The sequence below is a fragment of the Hyperolius riggenbachi genome, chromosome 4 (genome assembly GCF_040937935.1).
Source record: "Hyperolius riggenbachi isolate aHypRig1 chromosome 4, aHypRig1.pri, whole genome shotgun sequence".
Classification (NCBI taxonomy): Eukaryota; Metazoa; Chordata; class Amphibia; order Anura; family Hyperoliidae; genus Hyperolius; species Hyperolius riggenbachi.
In genome coordinates this window covers 232,953,730-232,977,768 of record NC_090649.1, presented here as the reverse complement: position 1 = coordinate 232,977,768, position 24,039 = coordinate 232,953,730, and the positions used below count along the sequence as shown (strand labels likewise).

General features: G+C 43.8%; 1 protein-coding gene across 1 annotated transcript in view; it reads left to right on the top strand.

Moving 5' to 3' along the window:
• The window catches only part of LMBRD1 (LMBR1 domain containing 1), a 289,978-nt gene that overhangs the window by 129,115 nt on the left and 136,824 nt on the right, over positions 1–24,039 (top strand). The window contains exon 7 of the mRNA XM_068281447.1: positions 5,787–5,860. Within this exon, the coding sequence (XP_068137548.1) occupies positions 5,787–5,860 (74 nt within the window). The remainder of the gene's footprint in view (positions 1–5,786; positions 5,861–24,039) is intronic.

Sequence of the window (24,039 nt, the reverse complement as noted above, 5' to 3'; positions counted from 1 at the left end):
GTTGTTGGCAATTTTGAATTTACCTTCACTTATCGTATTGCTGATGTTTTCCATGGATTAGGGCATGCTCAGGAAGTTTCCATGCAATTTCATGTCAGATAGATGGGTCGAATTGGATAATTTCCAACAGGTCTGATCTGATTTCCGATCGTTTTTTTGATTGATTTGCATTGATCATCTAAGTGGTCAGAAAATCAATCAGGAAAACGATCGGAGATCCGATCGGATCTGTCTGAAATTATCTAATATAGGTCGACCCATCTGTCTGATGGGAAATTGCATGGTGCACAACTTTAGTGACTGTAATATACTTATTGAATACCAGTCTGGTGGTGGTGGTACTGGTACTCACAAAGCCCAGGGCCTGGCATAAAGTGTCTGTGAGTGACTCTGTGTACTTACTTACTGTTGTTGGCAATTTTGAATTGACCTTCACTTATCGTATTGCTGATGTTTTCCATGGATTAGGGCATGCTCAGGAAGTTTCCATGCAATTTCATGTCAGATAGATGGGTCGAATTGGATAATTTCCGACAGGTCTGATCTGATTTCCGATCGTTTTTCTGATTGATTTGCATTGATCAAGTGGTCAGAAAATCAATCAGGAAAACGATCGGAGATCCGATCGGATCTGTCTGAAATTATCTAGTATAGGTCTACCCATCTGTCTGATGAGAAATTGCAGTGCACATTTTAGTGTGTAATAGTGTACTACTCATTGAATAGTACCAGTCAGTCTGGTACCCAGCCCAGGGCCAGCCAGGCATAAAGTGTCAATTAGCCCTGTAACTGTTGTTGGCAATTTTGGATTGAACTTTAGTTAATCTCATGATCTGTTGGAAGGGTCACTCTCCATGGGAAGATTTACCCTCAGCTCTGCTCTTGCTCTGTTGGCAATTGGATTGACCTTTAATTATTGTATTTTTGGTGTTTTCCATGCAATTTCATGTCAGATAGATGGGTCGAATTGGATAATTTCCGACAGGTCTGATCTGATTTCCGATCGTTTTTCTGTTTGATTTGCATTGATCATCTAAGTGATCAGAAAATCGCTCAGGAATACGATCGGAGATCTGATTGGATCTGTCTGAAATTATCTAGTTATAGGTCGACCCATCTGTCTGATGGGAAATTGCATGGTGCACAACAAGACTTCAGGACAGGTTCTGGCTGTAATATAATACAATGCATGGCATGCAATTTATTACACGTTAATAAAAGTTAAGATTAAGAACCAATTAAAGTGGAACTGAACTCAGAAGAACGTTCTCCTCTGTGCTCCAAAAGATATGCAACAGCATGATAACCTTTTCCTTGTTATACCTGAACCTGATACAATTCCTAAAATAAATCTGCACAGTTTAGCAGATAGACATAACATACTGTACTTTCTCATTTTCAAATGGCCTTATTATCTGCCCTAGTGCCCTCTCTTTGCCATAGGCAGTCATGTGACACACAGGGGAGAGATCAGATTACAACTTGTGATTATTAGAGTTTAATCATCATTAGACACAAATGAGGGGGAATTAAACAGGCTAAACTCTCTAAATACATACAGGGTGCATTTATCTATGTGTTTTTTCAGTCCTATGCAAGAGTTCAGGTCCACTTTAAGAATGACAGCCAGCAAAATAGCAAATTGCTCTGTTGTGAATTTTGGATTGACCTTTACTTTTTGTATTGTTGGTTTCAAGCATGACAGGAGGTCAGACACTAACCCTTAAGGGTTTAATAAAGAGGAGTTTGTTTAAATTTGACTGTCTCATTTTTATAAGGGTATTTGTAATGAGAATAATTGTACAATACCGTATACCGTGATACCGTCATACCGCGGTATTTTTTTTGACGGTTATCATACCGTCAATTTTCATACCGTTGCAACCCTAGTCACATGTCCAACCTGAACAGAACTACAGATCCCAGAAAGCCTAGCAATGGGAATAATCAGACTTGTATATACAGTGGAGGAAATAATTATTTGACCCCTCACTGATTTTGTAAGTTTGTCCAATGACAAAGAAATGAAAAGTCTCAGAACAGTATCATTTCAATGGCAGGTTTATTTTAACAGTGGCAGATAGCACATCAAAAGGAAAATCGAAAAAATAACCTTAAATAAAAGATAGCAACTGATTTGCATTTCATTGCGTGAAATAAGTTTTTGAACCCTCTAACAATAAAAGACTTAATACTTAGTGGAAAACCCTTGTTTACAAGCACAGAGGTCAAACGTTTCTTGTAATTGATGACCAAGTTTGCACACATTTTAGGAGGAATGTTGGTCCACTCCTCTTTGCAGATCATCTCTAAATCCCTAAGGTTTCGAGGCTGTCTCTGTGCAACTCTGAGCTTGAGCTCCCTCCATAGGTTTTCTATTGGATTAAGGTCCGGAGACTGACTAGGCCACTCCATGACCTTAATGTGCTTCTTCTTGAGCCACTCCTTTGTTGCCTTTGCTGTATGTTTTGGGTCATTGTCGTGCTGGAACACCCATCCACGACCCATTTTCAGTTTCCTGGCAGAGGGAAGGAGGTTGTCGTTCAGGATTTCACGATACATGGCTCCGTCCATTTTCCTGTTAATGCGATTAAGTTGTCCTGTGCCCTTAGCAGAAAAACACCCCCAAAGCAAAATGTTTCCACCCCCATGCTTGACGGTGGGGACGGTGTTTTGGGGGTCATAGGCAGCATTGTTCTTCCTCCAAACACAGCGAGTTGAGTTAATGCCAAAGAGCTCTATTTTGGTCTCATCAGACCTTAGCACCTTCTCCCAGTCACTCACAGAATCATTCAGGTGTTGATTGGCAAACTTCAGACGGGCCTGCACATGTGCCTTCTTGAGGAGGGGGACCTTGCGAGCCCTGCAGGATTTTAATCCATTGCGGTGTAATGTGTTTCCAATGGTTTTCTTGGTGACTGTGGTCCCTGCTAATTTGAGGTCATTCACTAACTCCTCCCGTGTAGTTCTAGAATGCTTTTTCACCTTTCTCAGAACCATTGACACCCCACGAGGTGAGATCTTGCGTGGAGCCCCAGAGCGAGGTCGATTGATGGTCATTTTGTGCTCCTTCCATTTTCGAACAATCGCACCAACAGTTGTCACCTTCTCTCCCAGCTTCTTGCTAATGGTTTTGTAGCCCATTCCAGCCTTGTGCAGGTCTACAATTTTGTCTCCTGACATCCTTGGACAGCTCTTTGGTCTTTCCCATGTTGGAGAGTTTGGAGTCTGCTTGATTGATTGATTCTGTGGACAGGTGTCTTTTATACAGGTGACTAGTTAAGACAGGTGTCCTTAATGAGGGTGACTAATTGAGTAGAAGTGTCTAACCACTCTGTGGGAGCCAGAACTCTTAATGGTTGGTAGGGGTTCAAAAACTTATTTCACTCAATGAAATGCAAATCAGTTGCTATCTTTTATTTAAGGATATTTTTTCGATTTTCCTTTTGATGTGCTATCTGCCACTGTTAAAATAAACCTACCATTGAAATGATACTGTTCTGAGACTTTTCATTTCTTTGTCATTGGACAAACTTACAAAATTAGTGAGGGGTCAAATAATTATTTCCTCCACTGTAGGCAATACAGTATATTGCTGCCAGTTGAGTGAGCACCATTAACCCCACACCATCAATTTCCTCTTTTCTGTCTGAAAATGCAAATGCAGTTTAAGTCTTCAGTGTGCTATTAGGCCTGGACTGCACAGCGACTGAAAACCTATCATAGCAATAAAACTGTTCTGCAGTAAAGGGTATGCTTGAATATCACTGGGATATATTTAAAACCGGGTAAAGAAACTCTGCTTGCTTTCACTCTTTAGGTCCAATGACATTCCTTAATTCGTTTTTGGGAGTTTTACCATCCCCATTGACACTAACTTCTCTTGCTTTTAAGTTTCCTTCACTCACCACCTCCTTGACCTCACGCTGTAGTCCTCTGCTGTGACTCTTCTTGACGGTCACATGCTTGAAGTGCTACTGTTCCCTATCCAACTTCATTAACCCCTTTCCACTGTCCGAAACACACTTCACTCAAATTCACTCTTCCTCCACCTAGTTAGTGTACAACCCCACTGTTTACTCACGCTCATGTGGAAATACCCTTGATCTCCAGACTCTCTGTGCTGCAGATTATTACTACACTTAGTATTTGCCTTTGATTCTGCATCTCCTTCCATCACAGTTCAGTGTCACTGGACCTTTTGTGAACCATAGCTTACGGAGGAGATGAAAGTACTGCTCCTGGGTAGCTAAGTGTTGGGGTAAGAACATTTGGTTTGAGCATATCTAGACTCTACATACACAAATACAGGCCCTCTCAGTAGTCACATTCCTCCCTTATTCTCTTTGCAGTCCCAAAATTCAAAACTATTTTCCTTTACCTTCATATCCCTCCCCACCTCCTACTCCCTGCATCTCATTCTACATTGACAAAATCTGCAAGATCAGAAATTGCTTCACCCAGCAGCCTAGACACCAAATCTCACATCCACTTTAACGATCTTCCTTTGCCTAACTGAACACACTCTCTTGTCACACTACCTTCACCCCTGACCCCATTTGCTCTTACCTCATTACTTCTTGATTATCTTCCATTTTACCTGCCTTAACCTTCCTCTTCAACCTTTTCCACTTCATGGGTATATTTCCATGCACATTCAAGCAAGCCCTCATAATATTAAGTACTTAACACAGGAAGAAGCAAAGACAAGAAAACAAATATCAAAACTGTTAAGAAACTGGCCCCAGATGGCATACATTCTCAGGTGCTAAGAGAATTGAGTACAGTTATAAATAAACGTCATTAGATTATCTTTTGTGACTCTCTTTCAAAAGTGGGATACTTCCAATATACTAAAGATATCCGAGGTGAAAATCCTTGAGTAAATAGTTTACATATATGTTTCCACAATGTCGTCATGACGAGGATTGTCTCAGTTCTTCTGAAAATGTATGCAGACTAGGCCCCAACCCCCTGGGTTGGAAACCGCGATACAATATTTGCTGCATACGCTGTGTTTTGGCCTCCCGGCAGCCTCCTGAGCATGGCACGTGGTCACAGTAGTGCATGTTAAGCCGTGCCTGCAGTGCATAAAGAGGACATGTGACTTAAACAGCACAAACTGCACATTTCTTGACCCAGGGTTCAGGGCCTAGTCCAAACCTGTTTGCAGAAAGACAAAGCCGAGTGGAGGGCAATGGAGGACACAGTCCTCATCAGGATGATATTGTGGACACATATATGTAAACTATTTACTCAAGTATTTTAACCTCCGATATACTTTAGTGTACCCAAGCTGGGTATTTTATATCGTAAGAGAGCACAGAGGCATGTTCTGTGCATAATTACATGCCTCTGTGTCTCTGTATTGCCGCCTCTAGTCTCTCTTCTGCAAAGAGTACAGAATGTGATCACACATTTCACCTTCTGAACTTTTCATTAGTTAAAAGAGCAAAGAATCAGTACTGCAAATGGGAAAATTAAACCTATTCAGCATATGGTTGTACTGACAAATTGAAAACAGTTGCAAAAACCAAAACAGGTGCTCCTAAGGAGTTGTTTGTTGTGATCTTTGGATAGGATTATTGGCTCATTTGTTTATAGTCCATATGTATGGAATACATTTTTCAGCAACTACCTGTATTTTCAAAAGTAAAGATGTTTATTTTACATTTTGTATAAACATTAGATGGATTGAGTAATTTGCATTGATAGCATTAATCATGTCAGAAATGTTTTTTTTTCTGTATAACTTTTCACCACATACCAGGCTTTGTCTTTTTCAGATGGTTTGGATGCTTTGGCGTTTTCCATTAGTTCCTTGACATTGATAGGAATGTTGGCAGCAATCACCTACACGGTAAGCTCCCTCACTCCTTCCATTTCCTGATTTATGTTTGGAAATGTGATTGAATTCTTCAGAGTGCTGTTAAAGGGAGTTTGAAGTGAAAATAAAAATACAAAAAGATATTCACCTAAGGCACATATGTCGAAATCCAGGCCTGGAGGGCCAGATCCATGCCAGTGTTTAGGATGGACTGAGAAAGAGAGGAATGTGTTCTACCTGATGGACCACACCTTTCCTAATTCAGATCCATCAATTAATTCGAGCTGTGTCAAAAATGTGTGAGGACCTCGCCCCTTGTAGGACCGGTTTGACATACCTGACCTAAGGAGAGGCTGGGTCCTATAGCAGTGTTTCCCAGCCCTGTCCTCAAGGCCCACCAGCAGTGCATGTTGAAATCCACAGAGGTAGTTAATCAGCTCTGCTGCAACACTAATTACTCCACTTGTGACTATGTGTGGTTTACTGAAAAACATGTACTGTTGGTGGGCCTTGAGGACAAGGTTGGGGAACTCTGCTATAGAGCCTTTCTGGTCTCCTCATGATCCCTGCCTTCCCCCTGCAGCTTCCCCCGTTAGCAGTCTCTGACCAATCGGTCGGCTACTGCTTTCTTTTGCGTTGGGTGGGCTTCGGAAGCCTGGGCTGCTTCATACTGTGCACGCGCGTGCGCTCTCTTTCCCACACTGTGCACAATACAGAGCTTACGGTCTTCGGGTGCCCCAGTGTTTCTGAAGACTTCCGAGGTTTCCCCCGGCTTTACATTTAAATGGTAAAGGCTGCAGGGGAAGGCGGGGACCGTGAGGAGAATGGGAAGGCTCTATAGGCCCCAAAACCACCTGCTCCTTAGGGGAATATCTGTTTTTTTTTTTTTTTTTTCATTACAGATTCACTTTAAGCCTGGACAATTTTTAGTGAAAAGGACTAAATACATTTCTTATTGATCAAATAGTTCAGCACACATGATTGTCGAATGATTGGGAGGTCATCTCCCAGGGCTATATTTTTATGTGCTAAATGCGTTATAAACTTCTTCTTTTAGTCTTTGGAAAGGATGAGTTTGGTTGGTTAGTGTTATTTATTTATTGTATTTATAAAGCACCAACATATTATGCAGCACTGGTAGTGTGAACCCTTCCTAAAACTTACATTTACCATACTAAAAATGATAGGTAATGGTACATATAGCTATAAGGGATGGTGACTTAGATGTAGATAATTGCAAGTTGCATGGTGAATTAGATGCAGATTATACAAAAAACAGGACTATACAAATGTTATATGCAAATATATGCAACTTTAGAATTGACTAATCGAATTCCACCTTAGCAAGATTTGATTGGTCCATTTTCAAGCTGCATACATTTTCATACTAAATCTGTATTAAAATCATTGGCATCTCATTGATCATCTCAAATCTATATTTCATATTTAGTGCATCAAGCCAGTAGATGGCAAGAGACATGAAGTGTGGCGGACTGGTACAACAGTTTTTGCTATGTGATCAGATTACTAAAGACTACGGTATATACTGAGTCACACAGGAGGCCTGTTATCCTCTGACCTTGCAGAATACACTGTCTAGTTGGCTTAGTTATATACAGGCTTCTGCTAGTATAAAGGCTGGTCTAGATTTCAAAACATATTTTGTGTACCTTTGAAATGCTGTATCATGAAATCTGTCAGTGATGACATTCTCTGACTGTGATGAAAACATGGATAGAGCATACATTTATGTTAATGTGTAGAATACGGTAACTTCCATTCTAGATAACCATTACAGTAACTCTAAAACACGCACTCTACATAATCTACACAATTTTTCCTAAAGGGCACCATCTGCTCATGGATGATATACTGATGGACACCACTCTGTTCTTACACAATGGAACTCAGTGATTTAATACACATTACATGCTAGACATTGAACAAATAATAATAGGTTTAAATGTATCTGGCCCTCTATGGCACAAATGTGTATTTAATGATGTAGTCTCCATGATGGTTGGCGATGTTTCTATTGTGATCTTGAGTTCATTACTTTGTGAATGTGCTGAATGGTAAACACCCCACTGTCACCATGTAAATGTGTCTATATGCTAAATAATTTATATAATGATAGTAAAAAAGTGTTCCACAGCAGTGGTAATTGTGTATTCAGTCGAAGTGCCAGAGAAGAGATATTTGGACCAAGTATACTATAGACTGTCAGTTTCTGAAAATAAGCCCTCGTCAATCCTCCTCAATTTTTTTTTTGTGTGTGTGTGTTTGTTTCAAAACTCCCATGTAGTCATGTAAGTGCAGGATAAGTTTAAGGAATCTTCTAAAATCTTAATGTCAGAAAAAAAGAAGTGGTCATGTGATCAGAGTTGCTCTTTGCTCTTCTTCAGTATGAAGTTTTCTCGTACTATACCTGCACAGTAAGCTCCCAAAGATGGGAGCGAGGACGCGCACTGCTGCGCAGTTACAGTTGTATTGTATGTAGACAAATAATTGGACCGTGACTGGCGGCGGGGAACGGAGGATCGTAGGAGGATGGCGCGGGACATGATAGCTGCAGGGGGCCAGTAGAAGCCACAGGTAAGTGTCAGTTTTTGTTTTTAAAACCCATCCATAGAACCCCTTTAAATTTGTGGCTGCCCTCATGCCTTTCTATACCTCTCTTGAGTTGTTGGACTGGAGGCTGAGACAACTTGTCAGAGTTAGGGTTGCCGCGATATACCGGTATTACGGTATACCACGGTTTCAATGTGCATGGTAAGCATACCATGCACATTTACAAACTACCGCTTTTACCTTCGGCCTTCCGCCACTTTTTGCATCATCACCGCCACCGCTTCGCATTTCCCTTCTCTTTGTCTAAAAAACCAAGCTCCCAAAGCTATTTCCTGGTTGCGGGAGGCTTGCTGATACACTGCGCAGGCGCTGGATGTGATGCATCCTATGAAGATGCGGCCTGGAACGCAGAGACTGCTGCCCCCAGCAGCTGGAGCGCACATGCAGCACGATAAGAGCGAGCACAGTGATTGGCTCAGTAACGGGCTCTTCTCCCGCCGTCACGACCATCGCGGCCAATCAAAAGACAGCCTTTGATGTCTGCCTCTTCGGTATTGCGCGCTGAATGTTCTCTGGTATCCCGCTGCCATTCTCAGTTATCCTGCTGCCACTCAATGCCCGGTTCAAGCTCTACAAACCGGACTGGTAAGCTGGGCACTTTTTAGGCAGTATTACATCGCTGGCACTCTTTCCTGTCCACTAGTGCCACCTATTACTGCCTACACCCTATCCCTGGCTACCTATGCTATGGCCACCTAATACTGGCTACACCTATCCCTGGCTACCTTTACTGCAGCTACTTATTACTGGCTACATTTATTCCTGGCTACCTTTGCTGCGAGCACCTACTACTGGCTACACCTATCCCTGGCTACCTATGCTGCAGCCACCTACTACTGGCTATACCTATCCCTGGCTACCTATGCTGCGGCCACCTATTACTGGCTACACCTATCCCTGGCTACCTATGCTGCAGCCACCTACTACTGGCTACACCTATCCCTGGCATCCTATGCTGCAGCCACCTACTACTGACTACACCTATCCCTGACTACCTATGCTGCGGCCACCTATTACTGGCTACACCTATCTCTAACACCACCAGGACTTTTTTGCAGGAGCAGGATGAGCCATTTTACAGTTCCAGAGTAGGGAACCCCACACTGGGATGGGCAGGCACATTATTTAATATAAGGGGGGATCCCGGTTCCAAATAATTCTATAATACTGTATACCGTAATACCGTCATACCGTGGTATTTTTTTTGACGGTTATCATACTGTGGAATTTCATACCGTTGCAACCCTAGTCAGAGTATGCCATTTTTGCAGATTTCAGTTCTCTGTTCAGGTCGTTCCTGGCTACTCCTTGCTGCTGCTGATCCCAGACAATACACATCGCTGTCAGCGAGTGTTAGAGGAGCCAGACTCCCATTTCCTATGCAGGAACTTTTGCACTGCAGCAGACAGATCTTTGCCTTCGAGCAAATATTGCCTTGATAAAGGGGTCCCACATGGCTCCGAAACGTTGGCCATGTTTTTTACATGGAACCAATGAAGATTAATTTTGGATGTGCCAGTTTTTTTCCTTGTTGAATACTGCATAGAGGGCGTCATCCCTCTTTTCAGCTGTCGCACTCCCCTTAAAGACTATGGGTTTGATCCTTTAGTGAGTGCGAGACAACACTACCAATGTGCTCCTGGCTACTCTGAACTCTGCCGATCCAGAACGAATTGAAGGCTAGGAAACTCAGAAAATTCCATCGGGACCGGGACGATTTTAAGAAGGGAAGGATCTTTTATTGGGGCCAAAGTGGTACCCCAAGTCGAGGGGGCAGACCTAAGCAGGGTAAAGGTTATTGGACGACCGATTCGGGTTCGGACTCAGAGGGCGAGGGATCTGGGAACAAACCGAGACCAAAGCAGCCAATTAAGAATAAAAAGAAACGCGGAAAAGTCCCTGAGCCAAAAACCAGCCCAGCCCCTACACAGCCATGTGCCTCCACCCCTTTAGGCGGAGAATCCGCAGAGGAGGAAGAAACAGACACCCGGAAGAACGTAACATGGGACTCTCCTTTGACAATCAAGAACCAACATGGCAACAGCAGTACAAAAAGGAGGAGAACCAGGGAATAGAGATGGGAGTGGGGACGAGCCAGCTTCCGCAGGGAGGGGAACTCCAAGTGATCAACCTGACCGATTCAAACATACCTGAATGTTGTATCTCCCTGTTGGCCAAGGGTCTGGGTTTTTCACCGACACAGAACTTTGATTACGTGGACTTTTTTGTTGACCTGTACAAAACCACAAGGAAGATGATGATCAATCAATTATACCAGGATGGGGAGGCTGTGGGGGGGCTCCAAGGACGGAGTGATGGAGGCCCGACATCAGTGACAAGTCCCATGTCCACATTGGGGTTTAGTCCCGCGGTGGACTGGGACACTGCTGAGATAGAGGCACTCCGGATACTAGAGGAGCTGTGGGAGGAGGGGGGATCCTGTTCCTTGGGAGAGGAAGAAGACATGCTTACACGTGAACTTTACCTGGGTAACCCTGGGAACTTTCGAGCCTGCAAGTCTGTACGACCTATACCCATTCCCCCCGGTTCCCCCATTGACCAGTTTCTCCACCAGGTCGCTGCAGAAATGAAAGCACTGTGTTATGACCAGGCCCCAAGCAATTTGAGCAAAGGGGACAAGGCAGCCATGAGATGGCTGAAGCAGCGCTGCGACCTGGTGGTGAAACAGGCGGACAAAGGGGGGAATGTGGTAATCATGTCAAATGAATTTTATACCAGAGAGGCCTACAGACAATTGAATAACACAGAGTACTATGTTAGGCTAGACAGCAACCCCACATTTAAGTACCAGTCGACACTTCGCACCTTGTTAAGGCGGGGGGTGGAGAGAGGGTACATCCCGCAGAGGTTGGCACTTGACCTATTCCCGCAGTTCCCGAGATATCCTGTATGGTACCACCTTCCCAAATTGCACAAGTCAGCACAGACCCCTCCGGGAAGACCCATCGTCTCGGGGTGTGGTTCACTCACGGAACGTCTGTCCCGGTTTTTGGACCATCTGTTGCGTCCTCTACTCGTGGGGGTTCCGGCCTATCTGGCCGATACGCTCGACACGATCAAACTCGTGGAAAACACGGCATGGGAACCAGGCTACAGGTTAGCCACCATAGACGTAGAGAGCCTCTATAGTAGAATCCCCCACGAGGAGGGGCTGAGGGCGGTTCGCAGGTTCCTCGACAGAACCAGCAAAGACGATGGGTATAAGGACTTCTTGTGCGAATGCATGAGGTTCATTTTGACACACAATGCATTTATGTTCGATGGAAGGTGGTACCATCAGGTCTCTGGAACTGCTATGGGGACCTCTGTGGCATGTACCTATGCGGGCCTGTTTCTGGGAGCCTGGGAGGAGGATCACGTCATGACCCCGAGAAATTTGTTTAGGCAGAACATTAAAATCTGGGCCAGATATGTGGATGACGTGTTGGTCGTGTGGCAGGGAGACACAGAGGAATTTGACGCATTTATGGTTTCCCTAAACAATAACCAAGTGAATATGAAATTTACCTCGGAGATCGGGGATAAATCCATCGATTTTCTAGATTTAAAGATTAAACCAGATGGAGGCAGATTGGTATGTGAGGGATACAGGAAGGCGACGGCTGTAAACTCTCTGCTGCACAAAAACAGTTTCCATCCAGAACATGTTAAAACCTCCCTGCCATACGGCCAATATTTACGCCTAAGACGAAACAACACCAGTTTAGAAACATTTGAGGCACAGTCGCAGGAGTTAACCGCACGATTGGAGGCAAGAAAATATGATAGAGAACTACTTGCGAAGGCCAGAGACAGAGCCAGGGATAGAGATAGGTCTTCTCTCCTCTCCAGGACCCCTAAGAGCAAAGAAAAAGGTCCATTCACCTTGACATTTGACTACACCCCCATGGCTAAGAAAATAACACAGATTGTTAAGAAAAATTGGTCATTGGTAGCAAGGGACCCCGCACTCCGGAGAGTGTTCCCGGACCCCCCCAGAATAGCTTATAGAAGGGCCCCCACCCTGGGTGACATTTTGACTCGGAGTGAATATCGCTCATGCCCGGTCACAAATTGGTTAAGCATCAATCGACCTAGGGGTAACCACAAATGTGGTAAATGCAAATATTGCCCGTATATGCGGGAAGGTATCAACTACCGCCTGGGAGGGGTACAATGGGAGGTGCGGGCTTTCATCACATGTCAAACAGAGTTTGTGTCCTATGTGGTATTTTGTCCTTGCGACTTTTACTATGTCGGCAAAACCACCAGACCCCTAAAGGAAAGAGTGGGCGAACATTTCAAATCCATAAAATCGGGCAGGGGCTGCCCCCGGCTCATCGAGCACGTAAGGGAAGTACATGAAGGCAATGCCAGGTGCCTAAAGTTCGCAGGCCTCCTGCATGTTAGTGCCTCCAGGAGAGGGGGCGACCGCGATCGCGAGCTGACCCGACGAGAGTCACGGGTAATTTTACGCACAGAGGCAATGGGACCAATAGGTCTCAATGATAGGCTAGATTTGGCTTGCTTTCTTGATCCCTAACTCCCCTGGGCTCGATGGGCCTGGGACACCAGAAGTGCTAGATAGAGATTCTGTTTACGTAACCAGGGGTCCCCCTAATGTAATGTGGAGGTCCGCACTTTTACCCTCTCCATACCCGAGCACAATGAGATCCTCGGTGTGAACTTGGTGGTTGGTGCTCTTCCTTCTTGTCCCCTTCTTCTCCTCCCCCCTTCTTTTGGGCTCTGGACTTTCTAGATCTTTGACCGCATTGGATGCGGTCTGCACTTTTGTTGGTTTGCTTGGGTCTCCTTCCCCTTTTCCTTTCCCTCTTGTGTTTCCAGATGATAATGCTGGGGTGTTTGTTTGGGGCACCCATGAAATAGGGCCCTGGTGCACGGGACCTAAAGGTGGTCCTGGTGCACAGGACCTGGAAATTACCGTGTACAGAGCATTAAAGTGCATTATGCACTGTGACCCATTAATAAATGGATCACCCTCTGTACACACTGGGGTCGAACCATGAGAGGGCAGATTTGCCCTCTGCTTGAGTTTTGAGCCCATGGTAGATGCCCAGTCTGCACTTCCGGCACATCATTCTGGGCTTCAGTCTGCAACGTATTCTCACTTTTGGTCATCTTTTCCTTCCTCCCCCCCCCCCCTTCTTCCTTATATGATGGAGGGGGTAACAGGAGCGTTACAACCGAAGATAATATACCATGTCTGAGTATCAGATGGTGACCCTGTTCTGCATATTTACTTATTTTCTGCATACTTACCTTTTTCTTATGCTTTTTGCATTTCCTTCCTCTTCTTCTGTAATATAGGGTAAACGACCTAAAGACCCTAAAAAAGAGGCAAATTAAATGGCCCCTCTGGGAAACTTTGAGAGGTGGGTAGCAGCTGGAACTATATAGGGGATAATGTATCTCCGAGGTCCCCTTTAAGATTGGCAGTTTTACCCCCAGTCTTTTTTAAGTAGGGGATTGGGTTTATATGGGGATTTTATTATTATAATAATAAAAAGAGGTTCTTTTAATAAAATGGGCAGTAGGATAGAAAAAGAGCATCACTTCATGCCACTATGGACGTACATACAAAACTCACTAAGTATTAATGTACACGGAACTATGCACAAAGATTGGGTTAAGCACTAGTCACTTTTTACACGTGTCTATATGTTTTAATGTTCAGAATTTTGGCACAGTATGCGTAATTGTAATGGTTTTACGGATGAATGTAGCATGTTGTATTGCCTGTCACTTTCAGCACCAAAAGAATATGTTGCCATAGCAACCGGAATCGCCGCATACGCTTGCTGCGTCTAGCATATGCGGCGTACTATCACTCTCGCCGATGAAAAGGCGTGGCCCCGCCCCCTCACCCCCGACCCCTATGACATCACTCCACGCACCAACCATGAGCGCCGAGGGTGCGGCTTCTAAACTATATACAGGAAGCCGCACAGCGCGCTCATGGCTACGGACACAAGCACGTGAACAAGCGCCAGTCGGGCGCGAAACGGCGTAGTGCAGTCCCTCCACCCTGGTCACCGAACCCCAACACACCTCAGCACATACACCTGGAACAGGTTTGATACCTTCAAGAGCTGCAATTATGTATGTTTCTTACCTTGCATGAAGACGAATTAAAGTGGAAAAAAGTGACAGTTGCCCGGTTTGTTTTGATGTACTCGCTACTCTGAACTCTTCTAGGGAGCCAGACTTGTGTGCTATCTCCTTGAGGGCCCCTGAATGAAATGCTATCGCTAAGAGTATGCAGGGCATGCTTGTTAATCAGGGAGGATGTAGACCCCGACAAGACCAAAGGAGGAGATCTCTCTGGGTGAGTACTGCAGTTGATGGCTAGGAGCTCCATTTTCTTTCTTTATAATCTTGTATAATGCCACTCCAGCTACAACCATTTGTTCAGCCATTTAAGTTTACTTCCTAGTATGGCAGCAAGTCTATATTGAGTATTCTGGAAAATGTAGATACAGGCTAAAAACTACAAACCCTGCTTGTATTCATCTCTTCTTCGTATTCAAGTAGACTTCCACTAGCACAATGTCTATGCCATTCTGTGCTTACCTTGGTTAGCTTTTCCAGGTGTACTTTAAAAGGAACCCGAGGTGAGAGGAATATGGAGGCTGACATGTGTTTTTTTGTTTTGTTTGTTTTTTTCATTTTAAATAATGCACATTGCCCGGCTGTCCTGCTGATTCTCTACCTATAATACTTTAAGCCATAGACCAGTGGTGGCAAACATTTTCGAGACCGAGTGCCCAAACTTCAACTCAAGTCTCTTGTCTCTCGTAAAGTGCCAACACGCCAATTAGAACAAAATTACCCCCCTCAGAAGAGGTGACAAATACCAGGCCATCAAACCTATAGTGACCAGATTTTTCTGGGTTCAACACGGGGCAAGGGGGTTTTTGTGCCGTTTCGAAAAAATGGGGTTGGCCATGACCTTGTATGGGCGGAGCTAACGTATTGATGTAACAGAGAGGCATAAGAAAGCAGTGTTTCCGCCATGATGTGGTGAAACGAGGATTCGCATTATAGGTGTGCTGAAACTGTGTGATGCTATTTATTAGTATACCGTAACCCCAAAGCAAATATAGCCAACTATGACCATTAAATAATAAATGCAGCAACAGTTACCCCAGACACCAGAAAATAAACGCAATGTGGGCAGCATTTCACCAGAAAATAAACGCAATGTGGGCAGCATTTCACCAGAAAATAAACGCAATGTGGGCAGCATTTCACCAGAAAATAACGCAATGTGGGCAACATTTCAGCAGAAAATAATGCAATGTGGCAACATTTCACCAGAAAATAAATGCAATGAGGGCAGCTTTTCACCAGAAAATAAACGCAATGAGAGCAGTTTTTCACCAGAAAATAAATGCAATGAGGGCAGCATTTCACCAGAAAATAAATGCAATGAGGGCAGCATTTCACCAGAAAATAAACGCAACAAGGGCAGCATTTCACCAGAAAATAAACGCAATGAGGGCAGCTTTTCACCTGCAAAAAAAATGAAATAATAATTTACTCACCTGGCAGAAGTCTACTCACCCGGCCGGCTTCTAGTGTGCAGCTCTCGGGACGATCCTCCTGCATATCTCCTGCGCTGAATGGATTAGCAGGGCTACAGGAAGATGGCCCCCGAAGCCCTGTACTGGAGACACAAATAGTCTCCAGTGCAGGGCTTCGGACGCCATCTTCCCGTAGCCCTGCTCTGCCTGCCCAGAAGACTATGCATGCTGGAGCAGGGCTGCCGGTTGTGAACTGGCGCAGCGTCTATTAGACGCCGCGGCCAGTTCGATGCAATCATACGGTGGCCAGATGAGCAGTGATGCCATGCCTGCAGATGAGGCTACGCGTGCCAGGTCTGGCATGCGTGCCATAGGTTCACCATCGCTGCCATAGACCTTGAACAGGAATGCAGATCAGATGTCTATGACAAATCTGACAAGTAGTTGCCTGCATGTGTGATTTATACCCTACTGACCAGAAAAATCACCGGGACTGCTAGACAGCTAGTGTTGTTTAAAAGGAATAAAATATGACATCTTCCATAGGACTCACACCTCTGGCTCCTTTTAACTCTAATGGACATGTTCCTGTTTTTACCTTTTTCAATCAAATAGTTGACATAAAAAGAGAAAAAACGTTTAATTCCAACCCAAAAAAATAAAAATTAACTATATAAATATATTTGCATAACAACTGCTAAAGCATCTCTGTGGTTGTTACATGGTATGTTGCATGTAATATCATTAAACTGATGCCTATAGTTCCAGGCACACAATGGGTGTAGTAAGATCTACGTTAGGTCTTTATTTGATTCTCTTCTCTTGTTGTTTTCTTGCCGTTTGAGTAAAGTTTATCACAGAAGTTGTCCGTCTGAAATCTTAGATGCCTATGAACATTTTTTCCACATGCTGGCTCTATTCACCTGAATGGAAAGCTTCCAGTGCCCCAGGATCTAGCATCTGGTATTCCTTGCATGAACAGAAAAGCCTGTGATATGCAAAGCACATATTCCCGTTAGGAAATTAGAACCCTTGATCTGCTTGCCCTTGGCTAGGGCTATGCTGGAAATCAATTGGTTGGTAACTATCTAAAATGTCAAGAGTACACAGCAAATGTGATCTATTGTATTTAATTTAAAAACGTTTTAACAAGAGTTTGAGCTTGTGCGATTTAAAAAGTGTGAAATTGTGTGCAAGTTCACCCCAAGTAATAGTGTATGCTGAGCAATCTTTTTATAAAAAATAAAAATATGAAATGTAGCCACAAGCAGCCTCAAAATAAAATGAATAGAAGTAATTAGTTGGCTAGGCCTGAACGATTTTAGGAAAAGATTGAATTGCACGATTTCTGCAAGAAATTGCAATTTCGATTCAATTCACGATTTTCAATGGACAGCAATGGATCAGCACACTGACGGTGAGTATGAGTTCCCCCAGTATAGGTAGCCACATATAGGTGCCCCCAGTATAGCCAACTATAGTTGCCCTAGGAAAAGTTTTCTAGCTATAGGTGCACCATTATAGGTAAGCCAGCTATAGGTGCACCATTATAGGTAAGCCAGCCATAGGTTCCGCAGTACAGGTTAGCCCGAATGGGTGCTGCACTACAGATTAACCAGTATTGGTGCCACACTACAGGTTAGCCAGTGTATAGGCGCTGCAGTGCAGGTTAGCCAGTGTATAGGTGTCGCAGTACAGGTTAGCCAGTGTATAGGTGTTGCAGTACAGGTTAGCCAGTGTATAGGTGTTGCAGTACAGGTTAGCCAGTATAGGTGTCGCAGTACAGGTTAGCCAGTATAGGTGTCGCAGTACAGGTTAGCCAGTGTATAGGTGTTGCAGTACAGGTTAGCCAGTATAGGTGTCGCAGTACAGGTTAGCCAGTGTATAGGTGTCATAGTACAGGTTAGCCAGCATAGGTGCCGCAGTACAGGTTAGCCAGTGTATAGATGTCGCCGTACAGGTTAGCCATCCAACCCCCCCCTATGTGTACTGTATATAGGCAGATCCCTCTTTAGTGTTTAAAGCCAGATCCCCCCCCCCCTTAGTGTATATAGCCACATCTGCCCCCCCCCCCATTGTGTATATAGCCAGAACATCGAACCCCCCCTTAGTGTATATAGCCAGATCCGCCCCCCCTTAGTGTATATAGCCAGATCCGCATCCCTTAGTTTATATAGCCAGATCCCCCCCCCTTAGTGTATATAGCCAGGTCCGTCCCCCCTTAGTGTATATAGCCAGATCTGCCCCCCCCCCCCTTAGTGTATATAGCTAGATCCGCCTCCCTTAGTTTATATAGCCAGATCCCTCCCCCCCTTAGTCTATATAGCCAGGTCCGCCCCCCCCTTAGTGTATATAGCCAGAGCCGCCTCCCTTAGTGTATATAGCTAGATCCCTCCCCCCCTAGTGTATATAGCCAGATAGCCCCCCCCCTTAGTGTATATAGCCAGATCCACCTCCCTTAGTGTATATAGCCAGATCCCTCCCCCCCTAGTGTATATAGCCAGATCGCCCCCCCCCCCCTTAGTGTATAAAGTCAGAATCCGCCCCCCCCCCCCGGTGTATATGGTCAGATCCCTCCCCCCTTAGTGTATATGGCCAGATCCCTGTCTAATTTTCCCCTTGCCACTGCTACCTGTTCTCCTCCCGGCCTCCTCCTTCAGTAAAGTTAAATTTAATTCAGCCTCACCGCATTGCAATGCCGCGCGGTGAGCTGCGGTGAAGAGGGGGCGAGTGTACAGTGTACACATAGTAACGCGGGGCCTGTACCAGGAAGTTTGACATCACTAGGGAACACTCGCTGCCACCACTGCGGTTTAGCCCACGGCATTGCAATGCGGTGAGGCATGAGAAATTTAAACTTTACTGGTGGAGGGTGCCGGGGGCAGAGGAGAAATCCGGGAGATGAACAGGTAGCAGCGGCGAAAACCACCACTTTGACGATCTGAAGATTGTCTTGGGCATGATCACAATTTTCGGTTTAAAACCGAAAATCGTTCAGCCCTACTGTTGGCTCTTCATCATTGCTAAAGATGACCAAGGCTATAACATTGAGGAAGTGAGCTAGGTGTAGTGTGTTGGCTGGCTTGGCATGCTCTATCTCACAATAAACACAGGTGGTCTGTTGTGTTGGTTGGCAAAGAGCTGGTTGTGTTTTTTGCTCAGATCATTCTTCTTTGCTTTTGCAATCCTGGTAGGAAGTACTATAATGCCTTTTGCTGTTGCAGCTTCGCCAGGCATGTTGATCCTGTGCTAGCGTGTCCTGGCCAATGCCAAAGCTCCTCAGAGAGAATTTCAACATTAAAGTGCTTTGTCTGCCTACCTTGTGTGCATTTGTCTTCTGCCAGCTCAACATAGAACAGTCTTTAGGGGGAGGTTGTGTCTGGCACGCATACAAAATGACCTGCTCACCTGAGGGCCAGTGCACACCTAAAAGCGCTAGCGTAATCACAAACGCTCAGCGCTTTTTGAAGTGATTTTTCTAGGCATGTGCCAAGCAATTTTCTGATTATGCCTAGCGATTTTTGGAGCGTTTTGGTGTAGCCTTTATTTTTATTTTTTTTGTTACAGTACCACTGCAACTGAACAGCTTCTGTAATAAAAACGCTTGGTAAACCGGCCTGATCTCTGGTTTTTCAGAGTGATTTTCCACTTTCCCATACTTAAAGCGGTCCCAAACCAAACATTTTTTTAAATTAAAAATATTTAGTTGCACCACTCTGACACATACAAAGATAAATAAACACTCCTTCATACCTGTGATCATTTTAGTGCATGATTTTCACCTTTCTCTTTTCATAACTAGGGTTATACTGGGGGCAGCCATTAGCAATTCCTCCATTGCCGGACACCATCTACTACACCAGTTTGCCGGATTTTGTCTCGGCAATTTGAAAGGAAGGGAGGGGTTCCTCCAATAAATGTAAAATATTTTATATTTGTCCTCATGCAGCTGAAAAAAGGCTGCTATTTATTATTATAATTTAGAAAATAGATTTTATTTCTGAAATCTTGTATTTTTAATTTGGGTCCACTTTAACATTGAGTTTGAATCGCCTCAGAAATCAGCAAAAATGCTACAGGACCTGCGTTTGGGGAAACAAGCTCATCACTCTGGTGTACTCCATCCCATTCAAATACATTAGCCAAGAGCTTTTCAATGCGCTGTCGTTTTTAAAAGCGCTAAGAAGCGCTCTTCATGTGCACCAGCCCTGGCTTGCAATCTCCTGAGCAGGTTGTAGATGCTTAAAAGACTATCTTGAGTCTGTCTTGAACTTTAACCTGCCAAATAATTTTCAGCAGCCTTAAATACCACCTGAATTGATCTTAAAACTGTTCACTTTTACTTACCTGGGACATGTTCCAGAATCGTCCCTGCCCCACCCCTTTCCCCCAGTCTGAGGTCCTTTGGCACCCTCTGGGTCTCCTCCATTCTCCCGCTTGCAGCTCTGTAAGATCTGTGACTGGAACTCCAGTCTTGCCTACTGCACATGTGCTGTCCCATCACCGCACCCCTCTCAATTGTACTCCCATTGCCGGGAGTGTTATGTGCATGCACTTTGGGAACTGCGCATGCACAGAATGCGCCTGGTGGCAGCTGACTGGAGTTCCAGTAACAGATCTTACAGTGCTTCTTGACGGAGAATGGAGAGGACCAGTCAACAGTTCAGGTGTGCTTCAAGCAGTTCATATGGAAGTGATTCAGCTTTTTGTCAGGGTACTCCGATGTAAAGACCTATGTACCAATAAGAAAAAAAAAAGGAAAAAAAACCTCACCTTTCCATATTAAATAACTTTACTGCTGTCACCGTTAGCAGTGAAACAATTTCTCCTTTCTTATGTATGGGCTGGATTGTCAGTTTCTTCTGGCTACATTCACTGGGAGGAGAGTGGGGTGGTAAGCAGACAAAATGTTTATTATAAGTTCACTTATCATGTAAAGTGGATCTGGCACCAATGTACAATCAATGGATTAGATTGAGCATTAATCAGATGTCTAGAGGAACAATGGAAGACAGCCATGTGATCCCTGCTGGGGCTTTAAAATCAGTCAAGTACAGTATGTTGGAATTATTCTTATTTCTCCTAATTTGTTTTTCTTAGATGTTCTCTGAATTTTTGAAAATTCCCATTTTCTCATTTTTGTCTTTCCAGAAGTTTATTCACAAAATAGAGAGATGTTGGAATCAGAAACAGAATCCCTAATTGCATTATTTAATACAAAATGACAATCGGGACTTTTTTAGTAACATGCAGTCCCAAAAACACTTCCTATATTTGAATGCACTCATACCTTCTCTATATGTGCTTGTTCCATTTGTTACTGAAAGACAATTTTGCAGAGCTGTGAAAGAAGAATACTATTAAAGATTATATTTGATAACCTGAATATTCACTAGGGGGCAGTGTTATTCAATTTATGCAATACATTGTGTCTTAAGCCTATGTCTATATTTTTCTACACAGTTAACCATAAAAAGGGGGCTATTATTCTTTAATATGTCACTATTGTAAGATTTTTATTATCACATTGAATGAATTTATTATTTAACTCCCTCTCATAGTTATGTGCATTTATTGTTCAAATAGTTTACATCCAGACAAGGATTTGTCATTTTTAGTGTCCTTATTGCAGTGTGACTCTGTCTTAAGGCACAGCGAGGCTGTTTGCAGTTTTAAATATCCCAAGGTTGGTGCCTGTTATGTACAATAAACAGACATCACTTGGCCTTCAGATTTTAGTTGTGTAAATTTACAGTTACTGTATAATGGGTAGTCCTAAACAAACTGGATTCAAGTGACATTGAACGCAGCAGAGTATATTTTATATCCTAATCTAAGAAAGGCATCCTGCCATCCAAGCATACATGACAAATCTTAGTTTTTGGATGCCCACACCTGTTATCCATATGCTGCTTTTCAGGCGGATCTGTGCTGACTTATGTTGTTTTTTTAACCCTCCTGGCGGTCTAAAAAATTCCGCCAGGAGGCAGCGCAGCAGTTGTTTTTTTTTTAAATCCTGTAGCGAGCCCAGGGCTCGCTACATGATAACCACTGCTCAGCGGCATCCCCCCGCCCACTTTGATCGGGGTTACCGCCAAGGAGGTTAAGTGAAGCCCATTGAAGGTATAGTTGGTGAAAGGCACATGGAGGCTGCCATATTTATTTCCTTTTAAACAATGCACATTGCTTGGCTGTCCTGCTGATCCTCTGCCTCTACTTTTAGCCATAGACCCTGAACAAGCATTCAGATCAGGTGTCTGTGACTCAAGTCTGACTGGATTAGACATATGCTGGTTTCAGGTGCTTGATTCATGCATTACTGACCAGAAAGATGAGCAGGACTGCCAGGAAACAAATATTGTTTAGAAAAGGAAATAAATATGACAGCCCGCATATGTCTCGCACCTTTTCCTTTTAATCTCAACCAGACCTGAAACAAAAGGCCATTGATCTCTATGAAGACTGCAAAAGCTAATCTCCCCTACTTGGGTACAAGTAAACCAGGAGTAAATCAAGGTAACAAAAACAAAGCATGTGATAAAAAAAGGAAAAAAAATCAGGTTTCCTATAGTGAAAGCTGCACATGTAAATGTTCAGTACCTGCAGGAGTTGATGCACATGTAATTAAGCAAAGTGGAAACACATAAGGTATGTTGAGATGTACCTATGTGTTTTTAAAACAATCCATCCCAATAAAGTTAATCTCAATACACAAAAATCTAAAAATGCTTTCCAATAATTTGTATGCTCTCCTGTGTCTGCATAGGTTTCCCCCACATCCGCAAGCATGCAGATAATGTAATTGGCTTCCCCATAATATTGACCCTAGACAATATTGGATATATACTCTGTAAACCCTTGTGGAAGATGTTTTCACTATATAAATACTGTAATGATAGCTCAGTAACCGAAAGATAACAACCTTTTGTCATGTGGGTATGCACCTCAACGTCTTTTGTTACAATTTTGCCCACATAACAAGAAGCAGTTGCATTAATGGAGTCAAGTTCAGGCTCTGTGGGTGGGACTGGGGCTGCTGTGATTTCATCATCCTTTAAAAGGGAAAGACCTGGTCTAAATTTCTCTGAGAAGACTAAAGCCTATAGCAGTGACTGTACATCAAGACAAAACACAGAACATTTATAATGTGCTTTTCTCCTGGCAGACTAAAAAAAACAGCTGCATCCACATAAGGCACACTCCATGGGTGACCAGGATCATTTAGGAGCCTTACCCAAAGACTCTTTAATGGTCTACGTACTGGCGTGAGCCAGGAGCGTACCCTTGACAAAGGGCTCAAATTCCACATCAAAGGCCTTACCAGCACACACTCCAGCTGACCCCAGTCTCCTGAGCAAATAGTTTAAAACTGATGTGCTTGTGCAACTTGATGTACTGCATCTGATTGCCCAGGCATGACTAGCTGAAGGTCACTTATCTGACTTACTATCCCTTGCAGTGGGTAAAGGTCTGGCCTGCTGCCCTGTTTTCTCCTCTGGTAGAGCCATACCCCAGTGTGATGCTTTGCTAAACATTAGTCTAAAATCGCTTGACATGGTTTAGTACACCTAGGTAAGTTGAAACATCCAACATCTTTTGGTGCCAGCTGTTTTCTTACAGTTAGCCAAGAACGGTGTTTTTATTTTTTTTTTGGTGGGTTTTTGGTACAACATGCACAGTACCCAAAATTGACTGAATTGCCCTCTGGCCTCCTGGTTGTTCTTTATGAGTGTACAGTTAGGTACAGCAGCTTGTCATCACTGTTCCATCCATGTGTACAAATACAATACGGTGATCTCATATCCTAGATTCTGAAGAAACAGCCTGAGAGCTGCATGGCTTATATCAGACAATGAATAGAATAGGATGAATTATTGGCTCTACATTGTAACATTAAATGTGGTGCAACAGAGCAGTTTGACATAATGAGCCACGTTAGTGCATTACCTCATAGCATGAGCGCTACCAGTGGCATTAAAGCATTCTTTGTACATACTGTACGCTTCACACTACAGACCAAACGTGCCATCTGACTTT